At 39.5% G+C, this 26,075-nt stretch overlaps 1 protein-coding gene across 28 annotated transcripts in view; it reads right to left on the reverse strand.

Annotated features, from left to right (window-relative positions):
- camk2b1 (calcium/calmodulin-dependent protein kinase (CaM kinase) II beta 1) overlaps window positions 1–26,075 on the reverse strand; it is a 78,680-nt gene that overhangs the window by 4,863 nt on the left and 47,742 nt on the right. For 3 of the 28 annotated variants that reach the window (XM_041999219.1, XM_041999210.1, XM_041999225.1), the window contains 7 exons: window positions 23,997–24,031; window positions 19,108–19,176; window positions 14,850–14,894; window positions 11,869–11,917; window positions 1,841–1,916; window positions 1,656–1,750; window positions 116–349 (listed from right to left, as the gene is read on the reverse strand). In XM_041999219.1, the coding sequence (XP_041855153.1) occupies window positions 117–349; window positions 1,656–1,750; window positions 1,841–1,916; window positions 11,869–11,917; window positions 14,850–14,894; window positions 19,108–19,176; window positions 23,997–24,031 (602 nt within the window). In that variant the 3' untranslated portion in view covers window position 116. Of the gene's footprint in view, window positions 1–115; window positions 350–1,655; window positions 1,751–1,840; window positions 1,917–2,466; window positions 2,641–4,047; window positions 4,192–4,722; window positions 4,813–11,868; window positions 11,918–14,849; window positions 14,895–19,107; window positions 19,177–21,540; window positions 21,574–23,996; window positions 24,035–26,075 lie in introns of all 28 variants that reach the window. The other 25 variants (XM_041999223.1, XM_041999214.1, XM_041999226.1 and 22 more) reach the window with 18 other exon arrangements.

A 26,075-nucleotide genomic window follows, 5' to 3' on the forward strand; every position in this document is an offset into this window, starting at 1 on the left:
ATATTAAGCTTATGAGGTGTAAAGAAGTCGACAAGCCCAAAGTAGCTGATACCCCCTTCATTATAGACCAGCTATCACCCACTAACATCTGGCTACCCAGCGTAGCAGTCCGTACCTCACTGAAGAGGTGCAGCTGGCGCGCCTGAGCAGTGGAAGTGGATGTTCTGCCACTTGCTGTCTCTGCGATGCCAGACGCGGGTTTCCTCTGACTGGCTGGACCGCGGCCGACCCTGGCCATCAACAAACTGAGTCAGGCGGATGTAAGCAATGCATGCTGCGTCCTCGCCGATCAGGTGGACGTGGGGGTTCAGGATGGTGGTGTGGATGGGCTTGTTGTTCTTAGCCAAAACTGAAAAGATGTAATGTCAGGAGGGACACGGAGCACTTTGAGTTTCACAGGTGAAAGGGATGAAAAAAGGTAAAAGAGCCTAAAAACATCACTACTGTAAAGCCTTTTTATTTTCCTTTAAAATCGTGCCACAGTTGTAAGAAAAAATGCAATTGTGGGATACATAGTATGTGGGTTGAAAAACTTGCCAAATCTTCTCTTAATCACCATGATGTTAGCTGCACCAATACAGCTGTTAGTGGAGGCAGTGTAATAATGTGAGGCTGTAACCAAGTCACTGGAAAAAGGGAGCCTCATCATCAATGAAGGCAATCTCAATTCAGAGATATAAAAACGAGATTCTGCAACCAGTGGCAATCCCATATCTCCAGTCTGGGTCCGAACTTTATCCTCAAAGATGATATCACTCGTCTCCACAATGCGGGGGTTACCAACGACAACCTCCAGAATTTGGGAGTGAAGAGGATGAAATGACCTACCTGTAGTCCTGACCTCAACCCCACTGAACACTTGTGGGATCAGCTTGAGTGTGTTATTAAACCCAGAGTGGTCAAAACCACAAAGTCTGGCAGCAGCAGTGGGTGACCAAGCTGGTGACCAGCATGAGGAGGCTGTTGTGGTTGTATATGGTTCCACATGCTACTGAGGTTCCTGTCTGTTAAATTCATAAATTGTTAAATTCCCAATGTGTCTTGTTTCTTCAGACTTCAATAAACACCAAAGAAGAGTCAATTGCAGAATATTTCTGGCAGAGAAGGTTTGACAAGTTTTTGATGGAAGCAGCTCAGATACTCGACTGCAGCTCATCCCACAAATGTATTTTCCAGACAAATGTGGCTCCATTTGAAAGAAATATCAACATGTTTTTAAACAGTACAAGTTTTGCTGTGAGAAAGCATTATTATAACAAAGACATAATCAGCCAAACATAAATGTAATATCTTCTTTCTTGTTTAATTTATTACTATGTTCAGAAAATATGTTAATCATCTTAACGTGAATCTGGGAATAACTGCAGAAAATTTTAATTAATTACAGTTAAAGTAGGATTTTACTTTAAGCTTTTTCTGATACAACACATTTCTGACATAAAACAAATCAGCCAAATGAGACAAAAGCGGAGCTGACAGAGAAACAGGCCATGTGTTTTGTTTTCCACTTGCTAAAGTTGAGTATTTCAACCTAATATTAATGCAGAATAAGATGAATAGTAAATGTACCACCTTTAGAGAAGCAAGTTTTTAACTTTTTCCAAGTTCGACCATTAAAGAAGTCCCTCAGAAAAATTTTCATCTATGAATCTTACGGTTCTCAAAGTAGAATCTGTGGAAATCCATTCCTTCTACCAGGTTGCCCAGCGCCTCCGGCTCGAATGAAGTGAGTCCAGGGTCGCAGATCTTACTGGAGAGGAAACAGTCATTTATGTCAAAGACTAATATTACATTTTATCTATGCATTTGACACAGATTGCATACAAAACTGCAAACTCACGCATATGCATCGAAGTCTCCATTGTTTATGGCTTCTATCAGCTGTTCAGTGATCTTGATGATTTCCTGTTTGCGTGCTGCAGAGAACAAGAGAAAGAAGTGATTTGGATGTAATTATTTGAGCTGTACTTATGGAGGAAAGTTTGTTTTTAATCATCCAAATGCATTAACACAACAACATGGTCACTCAGTCAAAGGCAGCTATGACTCCAACTCAGGCAAAAAAATTCTACAATGTGCAAAGTCTAAAGAGTCTAAATGTTGTTCCTGAACAACTGCTTAAATACGAGTACACACAAGAGATCTCCTCATATATCAACACAAGCACTGCCACCCACTTATCTAAAGATGTTTAGATAAGTCAAAAGCAACAACAGATCCTTCTGCAGTTAGCAGCACTCTCTGGGGCAGACCACTGGGGATGTTAATGGGGCTTAGAAGCAACAAAACACCACCTTAGTTCAACACTTCACTCTGCAGTGTGCGCTACCATTTACCCAAAGAAAAACACCAGTAAACACATTTATTAACACACAGGCTTCAGGTGAAGCCGAGCAGTTTCATTTCACCATGCCTCCTGTCTGGGTACCATGCGTAGGAGCGAGGCGAATCCGGCTCAGTACTCACTCTGTGAGGAAGACAAGGAGGGGCTGGAGAGGGAGTGAGGGGGAGGTGTGGTGGTGTGTGCAGGTGGAGGGGTGGGCTTGGTGATGGGTACTGGTGCCGGAAAGGCATCGCCCTCTGGCGCTGGGGCTGGCTGCACCCTTCGAACACTGCTTACCAGGTCTGTGAGCCGAGACACTGAGTGTCGTCCAGGATGGATGGATGGATGGATGGATGGATGGATGGATGGATGGATGGATGGATGGATGGATGGATGGATGGATGGATGGATGGATGGATGGATGGATGGATGGATGGATGGATGGATGGATGGATGGATGGATGGATGGATGGATGGATGGAGGAAGAATGCACAAGGATAGATTATAAACAACCAGAAAGGAAATGAGAAAAAGAAATGAGGAAAAACTATGCCCCCAGGAGTGTAAATATTGTATATTATCATACATTTTTACATAAAATGACTTAATCATACATCTACATACTTTTTCTTCATCATTAAACAAAGTTATATAATTTTATCAGCATTTCATTACATATGAAAGGGGACAATAATTTAATTTGACACTTTCCAAAAGCTAAATTGATGCAAACATAGTTAAATCTTAAGATATTTCTATTAAAAGTGAATTTAAGGGGAATAAACGGACCAATTTGCATTTACTTTAATAATATATATGAACATCTCTAGGTTGAACATCTCACCACGTTATTCTTTTAACCTTCCAAAAATATCCTGAAGGAATTTCTTCAGATGTAGAAATTTCAACCAGAAACCAGAATGAAACAAAGATGGAATTTTATGCAGAGCTCAAATATAGTTTTTCTTCTTTCCTACCAAAATGACAGACAGGATCAATCCACTGCGTCATGGACAAATTACAAGACAACAGGCCCCTGGGCCCGGATGTGTACAAGGCCCACACACATCTCGAGGCAGATTAAGAAAGCCACAGTCAAAGAGGCACAGACCAAACATGAGTCAGATCTGTGAATTATTATTATTTTTTTTACACCCGTTTGTAGTCACTCTTGTCCTGTTGTGGTAATTTTGTCCCAATTCAGAATGTTTCTTTAATTCTCATAATTTTAAATATCTGTGTTGGAAGTTGTGAACCAGTCACATTACAGGTCCCGTTTTGGTCTTATTTTAGGTCTCTCTTTCCTCATTTTGGATCCTTTCAAGTTTTATTGTGGTTTTGTGTAATTTTGCACATCTTTCATGCCTTTTGTTGTGTCTCTTTGTTATTATTTTGCACCTTTACATGATTGTGTTGTCTTGCCTGTGAGTTTTCTATCAGGCATTGTTTGCTAGATCTAAAAAGTGTTGTGTCATTTGATCACATCTCTTTACACCTATTCTGTGTCTCACAGATGTAATTTGGCAACTCTATAGGGGGTTTGTATCACATTTTGGTTATTTAAATCTTTTTGTTTTAGAATCTTAGAGCTTTTTATTTACTCTTGGCGACTTATCTTGGCTGTTTTGCTTCTGTGTCTGGGACATATAAAAGTGCCCAATAGGTCCATTTAGTAATCCTGCCGCTGCATACAACTGTCTTAATTTTATTCTTATTTACTTACTCTGCATGGGGACAACGGGGGTGTGTGGAGGGGAGGGGGCAGAGAGGGCTGCGGGAGGTGGAGTGCTGGATCTCCCTTCTCCGTCAGAAACAGGCCCTGAACTCCTACGAACTGAGCCCAGCAGGTCAGCAAACTTTGCAGCAGCTGAGTTTGGGAAGGGAGGAATATGTAGGACACTGGACTTCAATTAAACATTGATCACAATGCTGGCCTATTAGGATGTACAAACTTTAGTTTGGGGAGCACCAAAACCAACCAAACAAATGTGGAGAAATTCATGCTGAAAAATTAATCAGAAAACAATGATACCCCTTTATGACCATGAGGGGGAGACAAAAAGTTATTCCTACCACATGGTGTGGGTGGATGAAGGCATCTTGGGAGTTTAAAAACTACAAGGCATTTGATTATATTGAAAGCAGTTAGTTTTCACACCACTTATGTTAGTAAGTGTTTTAGACTGCCTAAAAGTAAGACGTAGATGCTGACTCTGATTCAGCTTTAGCCAGGATAAGCGCAGGATTTAGTAGCACTAAAAGGCAGCAGATGTTTAATTTTAATACATGAAGGGACTGAATGAAAATAACACGCAAATAAGAAATTAGTCAACCACCAGTAGAGCATGTGAGTGTGTATATATATTCAGGCTGCATTTGGCGGACCATGCTGACTTACAGTGGACAGCAGCTGCGGAGCCCTGAGAGCTATCAGGCTGGGAACTCGTGCTGGACTGCGCCTTAAGCGAGCTGTTGTCTAAGCTCTTCCCTAACAACATGTACACAAACAGAATGAGACCAAACACAAGTATTTAATGAGATGACAACCTAACGCACATTTTGCACCACAAAACAATAGAAGTGTCACAGTTAGGACCGATGGAAGGGCTTGTCTGATGGCATGATGGGGGTTAATGATCAACCGCCCATTAGCCAAATTCCTTGTAATGCTGCACAACTTTTTTTCTATCAATCATGTCAGTTAATGACTCCATTTAAGCAGGATTTACAGCTGTGGTTGCAACATGTGAGGTTTTACTGGGACATAAATGCAGGGCTTGTCAGTGAGCAGAGGACTGATGATGATGACAGTGATGTTCATGATGATGAGAAATGGTTGGATCTTACTTATTATGTTTGTATGTTTAATCAGCTGGCATATAATCAATTCACTGATAAAAAAAAAGACACTGGATTAAGACCTTCCCTTTAAAAAGACATTTCCAATGGAAGTCAGTCTTCAAAGCTTACAGAACCCAAATATTTCCAAACTCCTGTTAAAAAGGGTACATACAGAAACTAAACACAACCAGAAGGAAAGATGCAGATTCAAGCTATAACTGTTTGACTGACAAGTGATCTCTGGAAAGCGTAGCCCTGCAATATCCCACTGACAAAGACAGTTCAACAAATATCAGATAATACACACACACACAAAAAAAAGATACCTGATTGGAAATCAACAAAACAGTAGCATTAACCCTTGCAATATAGAGAATACAGTGGAAAATGTTGTAAGTATCAAGAGCAACACAACAGACATGTTCACAGATGCTCCAAAAGCCAGGTCAGGCGTTGGGTTACAAACCAGCTGTCCAGCAGTGACCTGATGAGATCCTGCAAACACCAACATGACACTCACTGTTCCAACCAAACATGCGTACCCTTCCACCCCCACTCACCTGGCTCTGGAAGCTTTCTCTATCAGTCTGTTTAAGTTGAAAGAGTCTTAAAAGTGCTGTGCTAAAGATGCTAATGCCATCCAGGGGTGGCGCTAGCTGAGCAGTGTGTCTTTACTTAAAGTCCCTCTAGGCACTCCGTCTCCGTTTCCTGCCACCAGGGCTAAATTTAGGTCCTCTCCCCCTTTTTAGCACTGAATCTCAATCCATGGTGCCCCATCCCTCTCCACTCCTACCGAGGGGTGGTGGGGCAAAATACCTTTGTGTATACATGGATAGAACAGTAACACAGAAGCAATTAAAAATACAATGAATTTCTAGGTTTCCTCTGATCTTTAAGTGGGATGATTTGGTGATTTAAAAGGGCAAACTATATTTTAACACCATTTTCATTGCAAAGGGACAGAATTGAATTATCAGAACATGGACCACTTTGATCATACTCGATCGATCTAAAAATGTAACTGAAGCTCAAACATTAACGCTTAACCTCTTCTTGATGAGGATTATTTTTACAGCCTCCCATTTAAAATGACATACCCAAAATAAATTAAGTATATCTTTACAACTACAAAAGCTGTATGCATAATCTTGATTTCGAAAGAAAGCTGACACTACTGCGAAAGTGTCCGTATCAAGATATGTATTACTGTGTTAGAGTAAATTCACCTGGAACACAGTAGAAAATGTAAATGTTTATCTCCTCCTAAAAGAAAACCACAATACTTTTAGTGAAAATCAAAGGAGAGCATCCCAAATTACCTAGGAATTAGTAAAAAGTAGCTTTGCAAAAGTAGGAGCTAAAAAGTGAACCGAGTAGTTTCACAGTTGCTTTCAAAAAGGTGTTGAGCAGATAATTATCTCAGGAACCCATTGGCTGATTGTGATAATCAACACCTCAGTCATTAGTGTCAGGAGAAATGAAGGATGGCCCCCAAATTCACCTAAGAAACCCCTTGGGAATCCAGCAAGATGTAAAACCCAGGATAGGATGTTTTATCTTCTTTGGGCAAAACAGATGTGTGGATGTTGCTATTACTCCATGTTCACAATCAACTTTTGGCAAAGCGGCAACAGCTGCCTCCAACACGATATTCATTGTCTCTTCCAGAAAACAGTAGCAAGACAACTTTTTCAGTCCACGTTTAATCTGAAAAGGCCCGACTAGTTTGTCTTTAAGGATGGGTTAGCTGTGTCAGAGTTTCCTATGGACACACAAGAAATCAATCTAAAGCTGACTGTTGTAGCGGATTCCCTCGTCTTCAAAATAAAGATTGGAACCTTTGTTTAATTGTGACTGAATTAAACAATCTCTGAGGATTTTCTCTCCTTACAGACTAACAGTCTCACTCCCAAAGTGGGGGTCTGACTCAAATTTATGACTTGGGTTCCAGCTCCACAGGTCAACAAAGGTCAACTCTCCCCAACCTGGACTGGGAGGACTTCATTAGGTTATTTACGAGACCTGGGAAATTTCTGAACTTTAATCCTCTGCAACATAAATTTGCTTTTTAGTTAACAACCGAAGGATCCCAGATGCAACTCTTCATCCCAATGTCCACTTTGAAACTGTTTCTTACTAAACTTGTGTTTTTCTTCAACTGATAAGCGGAAACCCCCTTTAACAGAACACCTGGACACACCAAGAAACGTTTATCTTAACATTCCAGAGGGTAATAAAGTGTCTTAATGTTTCTCTCTGTCCCAGCAAAGACTTTGTGTGAAGAGTAAAAGATCATACTTTTACTAGTCAACAATGTTCATTTAAATAGATACATATATATATGTGTGTTTTATCTTGATACCATGCGCATGCAATCATTATCATTTTGTACAAGGTTTAATCAACAAGCTTGATTAATTGGTGACCTGAAACTTTATTACTGTGTTTGTGTGAGATATAACCTTTTTACTATTTTTCTTGTCTTTTCGATGATTCACTGATGGATTTTAATGATGTCTCATTTAAGGCTTTAATAACTGGGATATATAGATATATTCACAAAATGTTTAATTTGATAAGACTTTACAACATGATCAGACCAGCCCCTCTGTATCTGCTATCTGACCCAAAACCAGCCCACAAGACTGTTATTTGTCAAGATAATGGTCACACATCCCTCCATGGGGTGGGTCTTCAAAACTAACACTTTTAAACTCAGAACAAAGAGTTTAGTTTCTCTCTTCCCCTTCCGTTAGTTGGCTTTCCTTCCTCCGTTGCTCTCTTCCTGAAGTGGACTTCCAGTTCCCTTCAACCCATCCTCTCCAGACATGGCCTTCTTCCAGAGTTAGGACACTTGGTCTGAACGCCAGAGAGAAAGAGAGAGATGCTGCCAGAGGATTAAGTTTGCAGTGATGTGAAGAACATCACCCGATTCTAAGTTGGTGCCTGCATACAAGATGCATGATTGATCAATTTTTGGCTCTTTTTGGACTCCGACGTTCATTCCCTTTTTCCAGCTAATACTTCGCTTTTCTTGAGTTATGTTTTTATCTTTTGGACTTTTAATATAGATCCTAAATAGATCCTACAGAGTTTCTTTTTTTGGACTGACCTAAAGCTGGACATTTTCATCTTTGCCATATCACCGCAAGTCATCCACTGTCCATCATCGATACCACCAGCCGAGCCGCGGGAGTCCACATCCGCAGAGCTGCCTGATCCAAACCTTCGGGCCACCACGTGACACATCTTCTGGCCTTCTGGAAGTCGCTCGGGATCCAAACCACCTGCGCCAACTTCCTCACTTGCCATCAGAGTCACCACAACGGTCGTAAGTCGGCTCGATCCAAACAGAACCGGACGAGTCCTGCTCGGATCAATTCTCTGCTTATCTGCTCAAGAATGGTTGGGTGTCTGACAGTGATCTAGTAGTTCTACATCTTAGTTAAACCTCCAGTTTAACAGATGAGAGTCAAGTTTCCCTTTTTCCTTTTAGGATTTAGAGATCTTTTTCAGTCCTGAACCTTAGTTTAATTAACACCGCAGGTTAATTAACTTTTGTTCATTTCTTGCTTACATTTCATTCATTCTGACACATTGAAATAAGATTTTGGTTTGAACTCCATATTCTGCATTTACCAATGTTTGATTCATTTCTCCATGCGAAGTCCTTTGTAAATATTTCCTTTTCATTTATGCATTATTAGTTTAGTAATAAATATTCCAATTTTATCCTAAACTGGTCTGGTTATTGTGAACTTCTCCTTTGAACCATGTTATGGGTCCCTTCGACGTAAGAATTCACGTTAGTAGCGTCCTGAGACTGATTGATTGATAACTGATTGATTTCTAGCTTGAATTAATTAATTTATTAAATTAATTAATTTAGTTCTCTAATGGTGTCCACACAGCCATTAGATTAGGAAAGCTATCTGTGTGGTGGTGCCCCACGAGTAAATTCATAAATAATTCCAAGAAATTATGAAAATTCATAATTTTATTAAACATCTTTAATGTTTAATGACGCTTAACGCTACACTGTAGATGTGTGAATAATTTGGATTCTCCTGCAAAATGTCCTCAAAACAAGCACCTTTGTTGTTCTACTCTTTTGCTTATTTGTCTGCTATGTTGTTTTTCAAAATGAGGATTGATCCAGGTGTGTTTGTAGTTCTCAGTCTGCATTGTTATGGGAATTCAGAACACCCACAGTCAGCTGCAGACAGATCCATGGACCCTTGTGGACTGCTGTGTGTATATTAAGGAAAGTGTCACACAAGCCTCCATCTCTACCCTGTTACTCCCTGACTGATGGCAGGTCCCTCTGTCCACACGATCAAGTTCACACTACAAGGTTTTAAACCTGAAATTCACCAGGGTGACTAATTTTGGAGGCCAGAGACAAATGGATGAGATCTGAGAGAGGTTTAACATTTCAAAGACGTGATTTTTGAGACAAGTGGACACATCTGCTTGGACTCAGGAAACTCTGGTAGGAACACATACACTTCTCTGATTTTCCAAGTGGGAAATATCACCTGCAAGTTCTCTAAAACCAGTTGAGCAAAGTAGATTGAATCACCAGAAGCTACCTGTTTTGTATTGTGGGAGACATAAAAAGTATGAGAGACTTGTCTGCTTGACACGTGGCACTGCCTGATAGACATCACTCAGAGAAATTGAGGTCTGTTAACTCTTGTAGTTTGGGACCCTGACCTGATCATCAGTAATGTAGGACACAGGAGAATTGTGCAGCATGCACAAGCCAATGACCTTGACAGTCTTGCAGTCTAATCCAACACAGATCCACCAATCAGCTCCATGAAGCCACCAATTTCATGTCTCCATAAAAAAAAAGGAAGAAAAAAAAAAAAAGAAAAATTAATCCACCTCTAGCATTTCTATACCTTAGTCAAGTTTCTGACCACAGAAACCTGAACATTGCAGCTGAGCAGTTCCACTGCAGGATAATGGCTCTATATTTAATTACTCTAAATGTTCTGCAGCTAATTTGCACCACTTCCACTCCACGTGCTTTGGTCACCTTGACAACTATTTGAAATCACATCCTAAATACGGAAAGTTTGGTAATTTCAGGGGTGTTGCATGTGCTTGAAAGAAATTCTACAATTTAAACTTTCTTTGACTATTTTACTTGATTGAAGAATCACTGAATGCAAACGTGTAATATTAATACACAGCTTGATATGATGTGTTAATCCCTGCAAACACAAATCCCCTAAAACTGTTGAAATTCAACAGGTATTACAGCGTTTGGAGTTGAAAAAGCTGCACAGAAATAATAAGACAGGTGAGATTTAAGATTGTGCTCTTTTTTCAGGAAACCAGTTAGTAGAATAACACTTCTCCTGGCATTCTACTTGAAATTTATCTTTTATTTTTCTCCAACAGTGGTAAATGTTTCTTTTAGTCATACATGACAGCTCTGCTGTGGTTGCTAGGGAGTTTGTGACATAGCAGTGAAACAGCTATAGGAGCAAGGAGGAGTTGGGGGCGCACAATATGTTCTGATACATTCATGACCCCATTTAGACACATTGCACTCAGCTGAGATGCGGAGAAAAGCGGTGCTTCAGTGTTCTTGTATAGATAAGATTCAGAAATGCTGCACTCACAAACAAATTCAGTCACACACAGTGAATATAAAAAGATTTGACACAAAATCACTTGAGGTTATTTGCCAGTATGTGATACCTTTTTCTGAAATCCAAGTAGCACACACACTCTTACACACAGCTCTGCAAGATGACTCCACACATAGGCAGGTTGGCATTTCAGAGGTGTGTGCCCCTCTGCGTCAAGATCTCAGCTGAGAGCTTTTTGAGAAAAGCCAAACCACAACATTACAAGATCTCTTTCATTTCCCAGTCTCCTCTTCTCAGAGACACAAACAAGTGCACACAAACTCGCCTTCGGTCTCCATGAAAGCGAAGCATAAAGAGGCAATTCAGCCAGACTCCAGGAGGGGTCAGTAAGAGGTTAGCAATATTTAGCACTCTGAACATTTTGAACATGCTGCAGGATTTTTATGAGCGTTTATCCAGAAGTATATGAAAAAAAGTCATGAAGCCTTTTTTTCGCTACTTAGAAAACCTTTTAAAAACCAAAGCCAGTCGCAGGAGACTTTTTCAGCAGTTTGCATCAAATCTTTTTTTGCCCTGAGGCTTGTGAATTTGCAGTCTAACAAAGAGAAGTTCATGCTAATCACAGCACAACAAATAATAGTACATTTGAAATGCTCTCTGGATTGTCAGTGCACTTGACAAAAAATTCAATAATTTCACAAAGACAGACTCCTTCAGGTTCTGTTACAAAAATCTGCTTCCACAATACGGAAAATGCAAAGACTCAACTTATCAAGATCTGTCATTACAAAGCTGAAACAAGACCATCTGAGAAGCAACCAGCCAAACATCCTCTGCTCTCAAGTGTCCTGTCAGTTGATGCCACAACACTTGCTTTTAAAGCTTCTACTACTCGAAAACATCATAGTCGGCCTCGTGATATCTATGAAGTGTTTTGCAGTTACACAAGTCGGCTGCAGAAACAACTTCACCAAAGTGTGAAGTGATAATTCAAAACTTGTCAAGATCTCTGACGTATTATCTTCTTTCCTCCATTTGAAGTAAAAAGAACACAAGTTTGGACCATTTTAATCAATTTTGAATATCAGCAGTTGTACCTTTCACATCTTCATCCTCCACAGTGGTGTTGCTGCTGTCTGATGATTCCTGGAGAACAGAAACGGACCATCAGTTTGTGTTTGAGCACACGGAGACAAACATTTGCTGGATACACATGAAGATGCACATCACAAAATGGGTTAAGATGTACACTGGTAAAAGACAGGCCAGCAGGGGGCATAATCTTATCTTCAGTCATGTCCTCACAAAACCAGAAACAAATAACCTTGATCTTATCGAAACAAATTAATGTGGGATCAGTTCACAAACAAAAGATGCTCAGTGCTGCTAGTGTGTTAGTCACAAATCATCTAATCTTATTAAATACTAAGTTAAACCCATGTCATCAAAACAAAATGTCATTAATCTACAGTGCTTGACTTTTTACCCATTGCCTGAAACCTCTTTTTGTCTAATCAGGGCAAAGCCTCCTCTGCTCCAGCCTCAGCATGAGCATCAAACCATGTGACACATGACAACGCTCCAGCAGCTCTTGTCTCTCACTAAAACTGACAGATACTAAATTGGGCATGTTCCATCTTAAAGTTGGAAGCAGGCTGAAATGGTTCTCGCAGGGCGATCGGTTGTCATCCTGAGCAGACCCTCAGATAGTTCAGATCTATTCATCCGCCCGTCTATCTGCCTGCTTGTCTTTCTCTCGACATGCTTTTGCCAGAGGAGATTCTGATTTCCAATTAGCAGATTAAATGGGTCTAAATTCCCCTGCATGAGCAAGGGTGTTGAGAGACTCTGTGACCTCATTAGAGTTGCACACGTGCACCAACAGCATCATGAGCACAAAGCAAAAGTGGTTTCATAGCCTTTTAAAGAGCAGCTGGTGACCTGAGGAGAGGAAGAAGGAATGAATAGAAAAACACTGTGCCTGTGAGCATGAAGAGAACTGTAGCAAGCTTCTTCAACTATTAGAAATACCATCAAAGCCAAGATAAACCTGCTGCTTGTTTGGATTAAAGCTTACAGCAAAGAGGGTTTTTGTGTATTAGTGGCAAGAGAGGGATTGTAGAAAAATTTACTCTGAAAATATGACAATTAAACTTCAGTTCATGTCATAAAAAGTCTCCATATAGCCATGTACCAATATTAATCTATTCCTTTAAATTCCTTAAAAAGAAAAGTTAGTTTTTGTTGTTTCTATACAAAGACTGCTCACAAAGTTCATAATAATTCTTAACTGTCCAGACAAAAACTAAACTAAGTGATAATGACTCTAGAAGCTCAAAATAAACTCTAATGTATTTAGTATAAAAATATCTAAATACTTGGGTGTTTTAATATGAAGACTGTGTTTTCTTTTGTGGCTTTCTTACAAAGTTATGTAACTGGTACCACAACTCAGCAAATCAGTTTGAAAAAACACAAACACACAGTTTAGTCAAGTTTATGAGGTAGGGATCTCACTGGAAATTCATGCAGGTTCATGCACAACCTCTAAATACATACAGGACATATTCTCACTCACTGGACTGACTGACTACTTTAGGGTTTACAGGAGGGTAGAAATACACAACTAAACATAGGAGATTCTTTTTAGTAAATCAGAGCTCCCTTACAAGAAAACTAAGATGTAAAAATCTGACAAAAATTGTCAGTCTTTACTGCCATAAGTTTAAATAAAAAAACAAGACAGAGGAACCAGGGTCTGTAATATTTTTCTGTGTCACATTTTCCACAACCCTTAACCTGAAGGTGCCATGGTTATTATTCTCCATGGCCAATATACCTGCCTTATGTATGCCATGACAAATCAATTAAGTGGACAAAATTCCCCATGAGATACCTGTACCGGTTTGTAGTTCTGTGTCACACACTCTGGGAATTTTGCTGATTACCAATAATGTCTTTACAAAATATTAAATGAGTTAATCAAAGATGCCTCCATCTGGAGTCAACCAACCAATGTGTCCAGAAATCTGATTAGTTGACACAGTCAAGTAATAGCCTATCAACAACGTACCATATACGACCTAACAAAAGTGGACCTAAAAACAGAAACAGTTCATGTGGGCTTGCGCCAAGTTTCCTCGGTTATACATGTAAACGAAAAACCCAAACAATGCGATTTGCAAGTTGGGACTCACGATAATATCAGAAAATTTATATTTTAATAAAAAAAAATGTTAGCAAGATTTTAACTTTGTTTTCAACTCAATTTAGAGAAAAAGCCAAACGTATATCAAGTCCAAATATTGGATGTTGATCGTCAAACTGTTATTTTTGGCATTTTGCATAGACAATTAAAGAAATCAGAACAACTCATTTGCCTCTGTGACCAGCTGCTGTTAAAGTGCCTGAAGATAATATTTAAATTAGGTTCTTTGCTATTTTTTCTGTTGTGTCGACACAAGGCTGCTTCTTCCCATGAGTTAGTCTTTTTTATGCTAGAATCATTCATTTAACCTTTTGTAGTTTAATGAATAAAACAAAGCACATTCCTCTGAAACTGGTGAGGTACAAAAATTGGCCTTAAAATAAGTGAAGCAACAGCAAATGTCCAAAGAAAAACTTTGAAAGACCTGCAGAAAGTCTGGAGAAATATATATAAGATTTTAAGAAAATCTGGCTATATAAAGAAGGAAGGTTTGACTCAATGTTTGAATTGGCTCACAAAGTTATTGGCCCTATACCATAACATTATTGTGGTACATTAGCTATCGCTGGCTTAAACTCCTTCAGCTTACTAATAAAAGTACTTACAGAGATGATTTGTAACCATGATCAAGTGAAATAAAAGATATATGAACAGGAATCCGACTTTAATCAAAAGAAACATTTGAAAATAAACCCAAGCGGCGTCCCCTTTTAATACTGCAACATTTATCTGCTGAGTTTAATATCTATGAAGAAACACATATGCAGGGGGTGCATTCACACAGATGCATGTTTTAAAAGGAGGATCAAAGGAAAGGAAAGGAGAATGACAAAGAAGGATGACGAGTGGATGAAGGGGAATGGAGTATACCTTTGTCCCGTCCACTGGATTATGGATGACAGTTGTCTGAGGCTCCTGAAGAAAGAGGAGGGGAGTTGGAAGAATATGGAATAAAAGCAAGAAAGAGAAGGAAGAAAAGAGCAGATTTTGACACAAATGTAGAAAAAAATTAATCAAGTTAAAAAAAAAAACTGAATGAGAAATGTGAATGTTGGATGGAGAGAATGTGCTTGTTAAGGTTGATAGATATGAGGGAGCAGAACCCTCAGAGAGTGTCAGAGAGGGAGGATGAGCTGAAAACTGTAATTTGGAGTGAGTTGTGTTGTCTGCACACACACACAAAGAGCAGATACAGCACTGAAATGCTAAAAAAAAAGTGTTTGCACCTCACATCACGCAACATCTCTCTCACACACAGTCATGCTGCCATGACTTCAGAGGTGATTATATTAACCCATACTGCAACTACTACCTACTTAAGTCTGATCATTTCACTAACCTTAACCTAATCTTACCCAGTGGGATCCCCTGTAATGGAAACACTGCAATTCCCCAAAACATGAATAAAACAAGTGAACACACACAGACATAGTAAGTACACAGCCTAAGGCAAGAGACTGCATAAAGTTGCACTTAAAACTGTGACTTTTTTAACCTTAACTTATTCTGACTTCTTGTTGCATGAGAACACTATTTCTGGACCAGCCAGCTGTGCATGCATAATTCTGAACTGCCCTCCCCTGTCCTAAATGATCCAAATTTGCACTGAATCATGAGAACTGTTTCAAAATCAAAGGAGTAAACACATAAAGTAAATCAGCCAGCTTATACATTATGCATGAAGTGTGCTGTGTGACAAAAACATGAGCCTTGACGTCTTGCTGGTGCACTCTGCACCACGACTGCAAAACCCTCAAGATGAAATCGGGTCATTTTGTTTATTTACACTCAACTCAGCAGAAGACACGACCACTGCCGGGCAGAAATCAGCAGCTATTTAGATTTCTGATCTAAATAAAATTCTGGCACAAATGGCTGCTGTTTGTCAAGACGGGGAACACAGAGCAGCTCTTTCACCAACACAAAGACATACAGTTAAAACATTCCTTTTTTAATATTTTTAGCTGCTAAAACCTTCTAAACTTAATAGAAGCTACAGCTAAGCTTTAATTTCCACTAAAAGAAGTAAGGCACAAAACAAAAAAGGAGCCATTTTCCTTTTTTTTAAATCTTGTGTTACAGTTTCTGCTATCAACTATCTTTTTAGTATCTTGTTTGCACAATTAGTGACTCCTTTCTCACACCAGTATCTGAACTTTGTGGCTATAACTCCACAAAGCCCCCGCCCTCCCCTCTTGTTACAGCAGGCTCTGATTCCTAATGACTCAGCTTGGTCACATATCCCTCCTTTTTACAGCTGTCCACAGTCTTCTAAGAACCGTCATTAGATTTTACAGTAAATCAAAAATGCATCAGCACCCTCCTCTCCCCCCCAGGAAGTGACACCTCTCTGATGACCAATCATCAGCTGCTAGTGGTGTTGTCAAGGAAACTATCTCCAAGGGCAACAGGCACGGATGGCAACTTGGAAGATGATGATGAGAACAAAGTACCTGGAATTTGCAAATTAGGAGGGGGTGAGTGCTGATGGCATCATATCATCATATAGAGGGGGAAGGGTTTGATTGTTACACATCTCAACTAACCTCACATTAACACTACTGCTCCTGCGAGGATGCTCTATTAGCTAATTTAAATGGAATGATTTCATAGAAATAAAGCACACAATCAGTTGGAATATATGCAAGAACATGTGTGCATTTGCACATTCACCCTACTCAACTACTTCCAAGTCAGAGGGTTACAATTATGCTGCTAAAGGCAGTCTGCCCTTAAGCTCATGCAGCTCTAAAAGGAATGAGTTAACGTATCAAACTACACATTAACTAGCTCAAGTCCCTGGCAAAGGAATAAAGATCACAGTTGCCCTCCCACTCTCAATTCCCTTCAAGGATCAGAAAAAAATCCTTCTCTACAACGTGCTTGAGTCCACATTCCCACAAAGACTCTTAAGACTTACATTAATGTAAATCTCCCATTAAATACTGAAAGAATCTCTGCACATGTACTTAGGCAGGTGAAGACAAGCTTATGCATTAAGAGCTGCAGTTTTAGATGTTCCCTTGTTTCAACACATCTGAATCAAATGAATCATACACTGTGCAGAATTGCCCATGCTCATTAGTTGCACATGTTGCTCTTTGTTTCTTTTTTTACTTACTGTCCAACAGCCCAGAAGATATTACGGATTTGTATTACGTCCCCAGCTGGGTTGCTTGTCGCAGTTGGTGAGATCATAAGTGTGGCATCTGGAACTCAGCTGCCAGTGATTTATGATTAAGCGTAGCTCCTGGCCTCAGCATATAAATTGCAAGATTAGAAGGCTGAAGTGTAAGTATAAGAAACGTACTGAAACTCCTAACTTTTGCAACTACATTACCAGTTAAAAATACAGCCACAGATCTGAGCTCTTCTCGTAAATAGCAACGTCCGTTTCAAGCGTTTTCATACTACGCCATCATACTTCCATGCCTGTTTTACGTTGCCATGGTTGTTACATCAATTTCTCCACTAGCGGGCAGTGCTAGTAAGTTCAGAGTTCACTCCCGCCAGTCAAACGTCAGTTTCAGACACCGTTTGGCAGCGTAATGCATCGCTATAAAGCTGTTTCCAACTGCCCAACATGCCCTAAACACTCACATAAAGTCTTTTTTCTTAAACCTTTCCCATAAAAATCTATGAAAAAGAAGGAAACATGATGGTATCAGGACACAAAACAAACTACATGACAAAAAGGAAATGAGACTTGCTAAAAAGATGTTGCTCCCAGCAGCAATTCAGCTAATCACTGATTGATAAAGCTTTCTGCCACCTTTGTTTTGCATTTATGTCTGTTTTTTCTCAACGTGATGATGGCTATCATGAGCCACAGAGGCAATTTCACCTGCACCATTTTCACTGGTGAACTAATATATTAAGAAGAAATTGTAGTATCACTATCACAGTCTGGTTGATAATGGATTTTTCCAGCCAATGCAGATACTGATTTTAGAGCTTAAATAATTGCCATATGCCAGTAGCATTATATGACAAAGTAGTCTCAAAATGGAAAATGATGGCACAGAGTGCTCCTATAGCACAGTGCTACATGTGCTGCAGACAGTGCTATATTTTTAAGTTAGATTCACTCTGTGAGACAAAACTGTATGATAAAATTTCACATTACCCCAAATGCCTTTTCTACATTATGTTTCAAGTTGGCACATCAAAGAGAGGTAAATATCAGAAAGTTATACTTGTCAGGCACATATTCTGACTTTCAGCAGCATAAAACAGCTTTTACATGTTTATCCTGCCTTATGGTGCAAATGGAGTTGTGAATAGCAAGGACTAAATCAATGCCTGCTATGAAGTGAGGAATTTAAAATTCTAAAAAAAAATATGTACTATTTTTATTTCACTTCCCTTTGTTATCTGATAAATATGTGTTGCTCTCTGATTTAACTGCAATAGCCTAACACAGGCTAATAAGCTAAATTAAATAAATTATGGTTTGCATTAGTAAATGTAATTATAAATAACATGTTATACACTGTGTCCACACAGATGAAGGGGAGCCTGAAATGTGCATTAGTCTCCTTTTGATAGCCGTTGGAAAGTAAAAATTCCAGCTTACACTTCCAGATTTTCCTCCAGGCTCTTAAACATAAAGGCTTTTATGTCATCCCATCCAAGTCGATCTCACAGATTTGCAAACCGTAAACAAGAGGATGAACTCACTGAAATCAACCAATGCTATTTGGCTGGAATCTGCAGACCTTTGGACTCTGTGCTAACGCAGTGGGGAAGCATTTCTTTACAGGAAGAAGGGGGTAAATCGCCCTGACAGTCCCGTCAGGCACGCAGCGTCTGTTCCTCTTCTGCAAACTTGCACTGACAGAGAAAAATGTCACAGAAGCACAAAGTCTGCCTGGGTGTAAGTCACATAGCATCCCCACCTGTCATGGTGAAATGCTTCCTGACACCACCTGCTGGTTTAAGACCTAGCCGACCGCTGTGGTCATGGCAGCGGTTCGGTGAAGATCGATCACAACCGACAGAAAGAGAGGGAAAAACAAAGGCAGGTGAAAGGATAGGGGAGGGAAGATGGGAATTTTAGGGACGTATAGGTGAAGGGAGGACAGACGGACACATACACACAGGTGAGGAGGGGTTAGGAGGTAAATACCAGCGCAGGTGAAGGGATGTTTCCTTTGGGGCTGGTGACTATGCTGTTTTTGGTGCTGTTTGTCTGGGGCTGTGCAGGAAAGGAGAGGAAAGGGAGGAGACACAACAAGAGTGTTAAAAACAACAAGAGTGTATCCATGCAATGTGTATATGTATGTTTTCTTCGTGCTTTATCCTTGTGAAATAACAGCTGTCAGCTTCTCAACTTGATGCTTGTGAGGTAGCAGGTTAATGATTAGGTCTTTTTTATTATTACTTAGATGCAAGTACAAAAGATCTGATTTAGTTTTTTTCTTTTTAAAATCTTGTCACAGGCCTTTAATGAAAGATACCAAGACATGGAAAATATTAATAAATACTGTGACTTTCCAAGCACAAGATTAAAAACATGGTTGGATAACGGATCTATTGTGGAGTCCTTGAAGTGGCAGGCAGCGATGACAAAGAGTTTATCCTGAACATTAATCTTAAGCCTGATCTGTTGTGAGAGGTAAAGTGAGAGGGTGGTGGACACTGTGTGACATCCTCACATTGTCACCAATGACATCTCCTGTCTGGGATTACAAATAGCAACTATTGAACTGTGCCTTTTGGTCATAATGAACCCCCTCAATGAAACTTTCTTTTGAAGACCACACGTAAAACAGCAGCCCGTCCTTTATAGCTTAGACTGATCAGAACGGTTCTGCATGAACTCCAGATTACATCTGTAAATCTGATGGGAAAGGTATCAGCTTTGCTAGGTGGGGTGGTAGACTGGGTGTGGAAGTGAATCATCAAAGTGAGTCACTTTTTAAAAGTCAGCAAAAGTTACATAAATATTAATCATGTGACTCTACACCATTTTAACAAATCCTACTCACCAGTGTGAGCTCAAGAGAAGTCACAGATCATTTAATGCCTTCAGATGGTGTGATGTTGGTGTGATCATATTTTAAATAGAATGGAAAGAAAATCTGCCACTGAGGTGAGAAATTTCCACCCAACTGTTATGCTAATCAAGTAATATAGACTCTCACATCACAGGTATTTATAACTGAATTTAGAACAGATTTTAGAAGGTAGCACAGGATCTAATGGAAAAACGATAGAATATTTATTTTCCAGGCAGTTCTGTAATCCACTGTGCAGCAATGCTGAATCAGGGCAACTGTAATTGTATCTGCTCATAGTATCTGACTTGCAGGATGGAAAGGAAGATGTGTTGCATGTGTGTTATATGTGGGCATGTGTTAACCATAATATGAATAATTTGTAAGCCACTGGGCCTACTGGGGAGAGGATAGCAGAGAAGAGACCAGCACACAAAGGCACAAAAAAAAGCATAAACACACAGAGCAGCCATGAAAATATAAACTGGTGTAAGTTCACAGCAAGGTGGCATATAGTCATCTCACACACAACATACACAGACATTCCCAACTTCCAAACCAATCAATCCCACTGTCAGCTGTCACTCCAGTGCCTCTGAGGAGTAAATGGAAACACATCCCTCATAAAAGTAATGACTTGTGGGCAAGAGAGACGGTCTGCAGCAAAATTTCAGAGCCTTTGTTATTCTGACATGTGCACCATAAGAACACCTTCTTGATAAACATCTGGGCGGCATTTGAAATGATGAAGATGACAGTCAATCATGATAATATTGAAAGCAAACCTGGAAAGTAGGAATTATAACTCAGGAAATAAAACAGAAGTCATAGGTTGAGGAATGACGACATATCTTCATAAACAGTAACATAAAGAATAAAGTGGGTAGAAATCCGCAGGTGACAGATGGTTTCCCAGGTAGGCAAGCGGAACAGTGAATAGGAAGAACAAATAAGGGAGAAATCTGGAAGGAACGAAGAACAAGCGAGGGTAGAAGAGAGGGCATAAAGTTAGGAGGCCAATACCCTCCAATTCACTTAAATTGAGTTTATTATCCTTAAAAAAATGTTTAATTTTAAATTCAGAATAGAGTGAAGGGCTGTATGAAGTTGTTAGAGGTGGCAATTAATCACACTTTTACTCCTACTGTTCTTTAAAATATATGTATTTTCTTCTAATATACAAGAGTTCGGAATCATTACTGCAATATAAATGTGTCCCTAACAGATGTGAGAGAAGCATCCTGAAGTAACTGATGGAACTAGTCATGTCTAATTTAGTTTTAGGATCACCTCTAATAATAAAACAGTGTGCTCGATTTCTACAAATCCTGACAGGGTGTTTCACTTCCTGTCTGCCAGAGCCTTATTTCAAGAACTGCCTATGTGCCAATTAAGTGCTGTTTGGTTAAAAAAGTTGTATGAATTTATAATCACTCAGTGAAGTGAAGGAGTATTGAGCTGAAACAGAATGAAGGGGAAATTAAATAAAGTAAGTCAGGTCTACAAAATGGACAGTGGGAGCAAAAGGAGTGACTGGGCCAATGCAAAATTAGCATGCTCACCATGTACTGGACAGTAGAGCTGGACTTGCGTTTCTGTCCTCGGGTAATTGATGGATGGAATTATTGATGGATGGGCAGACGATGGAAGAAGGAATGGTGGGGAGAAAATAAAATAACCAATAACAACAAGTGAATACTTTGGCATAAAGAAGAAACCAAAACCAAAAATTGTACACTTCAATGACAATGCAGTTTTTAATTCTGAAGAGAAGATGTTCCCAGACAGCTTGGAAAAAAGCAGAAGATTGACTGAGAGGTTACTGCCAAAGAAGGGAGATGAAGCAGAAAAGGAGGAACAGTGATGTTCATATGGAGGCCATTAGGAAGAGAATACATGAGTAAAAGGAAATCATATAAAAAAGATTTAAAAAATGAAATGGTCAGACGGTATATAGATTCTGGAAACACCAGCTCTCTTATATTTTTGTAAATTTAGGCTTAATCTGTTTTTTAGTCTAGTTCACCTGTTTTCTAACCATGATATACATGTACAATGATCATTCAAAACATTATTAACACCATCTTAATAAAGAGTACTTCAGAAGACATCGAAATATCTGGTCAGTAAAGGTTTGGATAAAGAACATCAGAGGTTGTCCTGGATGATTTGGGCCCTTTGGCTTGTTGGATGGGGATTCCTGCAGATGGCCATTTGGTCCAATCAGATGGGTTTGGGGAGTTTACATGTGGTTCAGCAGTTTGGCTGCTACTGCCATATGAGAAGCAGAGAGTGGCTGGTTCAATAAAAACAAGTTCAGGCAGGTGGCAAATGTCACAAGAATGCCAGATTGAAGGTTTTTGGGATATGTTATTGGTTTTAATGTTGTGGCTGATCAGTGTACAGGCATGCTACATATAACAACCTTCATAAATAATCGGTTTAGACACAGTTTGTCTGATAAATCAGCTCTGTTTAAAGTGTTGAATAAAGTAGTGAGAATCTGGAAGCACAGCAGACTAAAGGTGGTTAACTAGTGCCAGAAAGAGAAAGAGACCGCCTGCTTGCACTGTGCAGGTGCTGCAGCTGAAGAGCGTTGGGTGCCATTACACATTGAGGAACCAGCAAGAGAAAAAGGAAAAGGACAAGATGGGGAAAGGAGATTGAAGTGCCGCCAAAACAGGACTTGAGAAGAAACAAGAGAGGAAGGACAAAAAAGAGGAAAACAGGGACGTTAGCAAATGAAGAGGACGCCTTTAGAAATGGTTTGGGGCAAGTGTGTGGGGAGCCTGTTGCTAGGCGATGAGTGCACCGCAGTGGAAGTAAGCGTCTATTTCTGTCGTCTGAGTTTCCAGGGTCCAGACTGGAAGCTATTCCTGGAACCGGAGTCACATTCCCTGCTGAACCGAATGAGCAGGGAGAAAAAGGAAGGGAGGAGGCATTCACGCACACGCACCCTCACCAACACACACTCACTGCTGCACAAGCACATGAGCATACCAAACACACTGACACCCACGCATACACACGCTCCATGTGCAGGCATGCTCACACTCCCATTTGCGCTTTCAGTCTCTTTTCAACCTGACAAACAAATGGGATGCATCGGCACACAGACAGACACACCTGCATGCCCATGTGCACAAAGCACAACCTGACATAATGCATGATGCTGAACAGTATGTTCCATTCTTTGTCGCACACTTGCATGCACTCTGCACACACTGATGGAAGCTGTGTGTGGGATGTGTTACTGCAATTTGTTTCTGTGTGAGCGTGGGATGGTGAGAGATCTTCATTAAAGGATGAACAGGAATGTGGGGTTAAAGACCAGATGGGGTGAGGAGGAAAAGGAAGCACTGAAAGAGAAAGAAGAGGCTGAGGTGGAAGAATGAAGAGAGGAAGTGATGAAAAAAATTAATCCAGAGAGCTGACAGATGGCTACATTTAATAACGGAGAATTTACAATAAACTGAATAATGCTAGATCAAAATAAAGGGTGCTTTCAGAAAGATGGATACTTGAAGCTTGTGCACTAGCGAGCGACATGCAGGCTGATACAAGAAGGGAAATACAAGAACACATACACATTGGATACAAACATAAAAGTGTATCCAGATGAGGGCTGTGGTTTTTGAAAGACATACATATATATATATATATATATATATATATATATACATACATATACATATATATGTATATATGTATACATATATATATATAAATTACCACTGGAAAAATCCTACAGCCCTCATTTAGACCCACAACTTCTACATATATAACAAATCAGACATCCAGTTAGTTAATGACACGCAGTCTAAATGCCAACAGCTAGAAAGAAAAGCAGGCTTGACAAGGCAAAAATTAGGTCAGTCAGATAAGACAAGAAGCAAATAACATAAATAAAAAAGCAATAGAAAAGGCAGAGTGTGTGGCCCTGAAAATCTGAGAAAAAACTAGTGACAAAGAGTGTGGGGTAGAGAGAGGGAGGAAGATGTACAACGATGTCCCTTACCTTAACATCTGCCTTTTTGTTGAGCAGGGTCTTGGCTGCTGCAGTGACAAACCCAAGGAAAAAGAACAAGTTAAAAAGTCTGGACAATTAAAAGTAATAACAACTCAATGTTCTTATAGTGTTTTTTTCCTTGTGTTTGTTTTTCTTTTATCTGACTTTGTGAAAAATTCTTTATTGACCTTCATAGTAAATCTTTTTTTAGAAAGTAATGATCCAATAAGATAGCCTCAGGCAGAAGCAGAAAGGGCAACTTAGCACCTCAGATATAAACCCCGCCACCTCCAGGATATTTGACTGTGAGTAATGACTCATCTACTAGTCATACAACTCGCCTTGATCTTGTTTCTTTCCAAAACAGGATCAACTTCAATTAAGCTGAACTTTCGAGAGGAGAAAAACTACATTGATTTGAAAGTGTGTTCATCAGCTTGAACTGAAATGGATGAAAAACTTTGTAATATTAAATCCTCATAGCTGTAAAAGAAATGCTTTTAGAAATTGGAGAAAATGTATCCTTGTTCTCAAGCTGAACAGTTGAGTGAAGTGAATAATTTCAGTCTCCTAAAGCTTGAGCTGTTTTAAGGTAATAACATGGTAATTTATCTTTCTTCAACACAATACGGTTGTTGTCAGTGAAATAAAAATGCACTTCTATTCATTGTGTCCAGACTTACAAAAAAGTCTCCTCCAGGACCAAAAGAAAGCCAAACAGACATGGCAACCTCACACAGCAGCCATGTAAACAGAGCAATAAGCCTTGCCTTGGAGAACTCTAGGAGGCCTTAAGGAGGATTAGTTTTCAGTCTATTCTCTAATGAAGACTAATGAGGGGACGATAAAAGATTTTAGGAGAGGAAGAATGATACTGCACACTCAGTGTTCTGTTGAACATAAAAACTAATAATCCCTTACAACAGCAGAAACCGCATGCAGATAATGGAAGATGGTCTCTGCAGGGCATTTCACCGTGACAGCACAGCTGATAAATGGATTGCAAGGTGGTCTGTCTGTATTACGAAGATGTTCACCCAGAGGGGCCCAAAGTAAGCGCCAGGGTCTGTGATGCTGGTGGAGGCAGCAGGAGATGCAGATAAACAGGAACAACACACCAGATGGTGATGTCATTGGATGTGCAGAGGAGTTCTTCTCTTTACTCCTTGAAAGTTGGTACCAAAGATTAATTTGCAGATTTGTTGGTATCATACAGCTCTGAACAACAAGAGTTCAAGAAAAGATTTTAGGCATACACAGAGTGGTGCAATTTAGTGGATTAACTGTTGTATATTTCCAACAGTTAGAAAGCTTACTTTGCCTTACTGTGAGAATTATTTTCTGTATTACATCAAGAAAAGAAATATTTTTCAAGCTACGTGACTAACACATGACAGATTTGATTTTCAGCCCACATATTTGTAAATAACCTGTTCTAAAAATTGTTTCTTGCATCAACAACCAGATTATTTCTTGATAACATTTAAGTTCCCATGAAAAAGCTAGTGGAATGCTTTGTGCCTCAATACATTTACAGATCTGCAGAAAAACCCAAGTGATAGGAGACTGCTCCATCCCAAACACTGTAGTCTGCCCTGATTGGTCACTTCCACAGGCCTATGCATGAAATCTGCATGTTAACTTTTTTTTTTTTTTTTGCTTTTAATAATTTTAATGTAATTTATGATTTTATTGTGATTATGTGTTGATGCCTTTTACTATTTCTAAATATCTGTAATGCCTTTGTTTTATGTAAAGCACTTTGAATGTCCTCTATATGAAATGTGCTATACAAATAAACTGCCTTGCCTTGCCTAATTGGGCACCACCCAACATAGGAGAAAGTCTTTCATTGTATGAGAAATTATTATATAGCACCTGAGTGCTGGATGAGTTACATGAAAATGTAATTGTTTTCCACGAATTTAATCAGGGATTTCCAAACTGGGTTCCCCTAATCCCTAAGAAGTTTGCCCCATTAGGAATGTCAGCATTAGATTTGCACAAAAACAAATGTATTTACTTTATTTTTACTGGACACTGGCTATTTACTGGATTATCATTTAAGTTTGTGCCAGGATGTAACAA

The sequence above is a fragment of the Melanotaenia boesemani genome, chromosome 11, assembly GCF_017639745.1.
Source record: "Melanotaenia boesemani isolate fMelBoe1 chromosome 11, fMelBoe1.pri, whole genome shotgun sequence".
NCBI classification, from domain to species: domain Eukaryota; kingdom Metazoa; phylum Chordata; class Actinopteri; order Atheriniformes; family Melanotaeniidae; genus Melanotaenia; species Melanotaenia boesemani.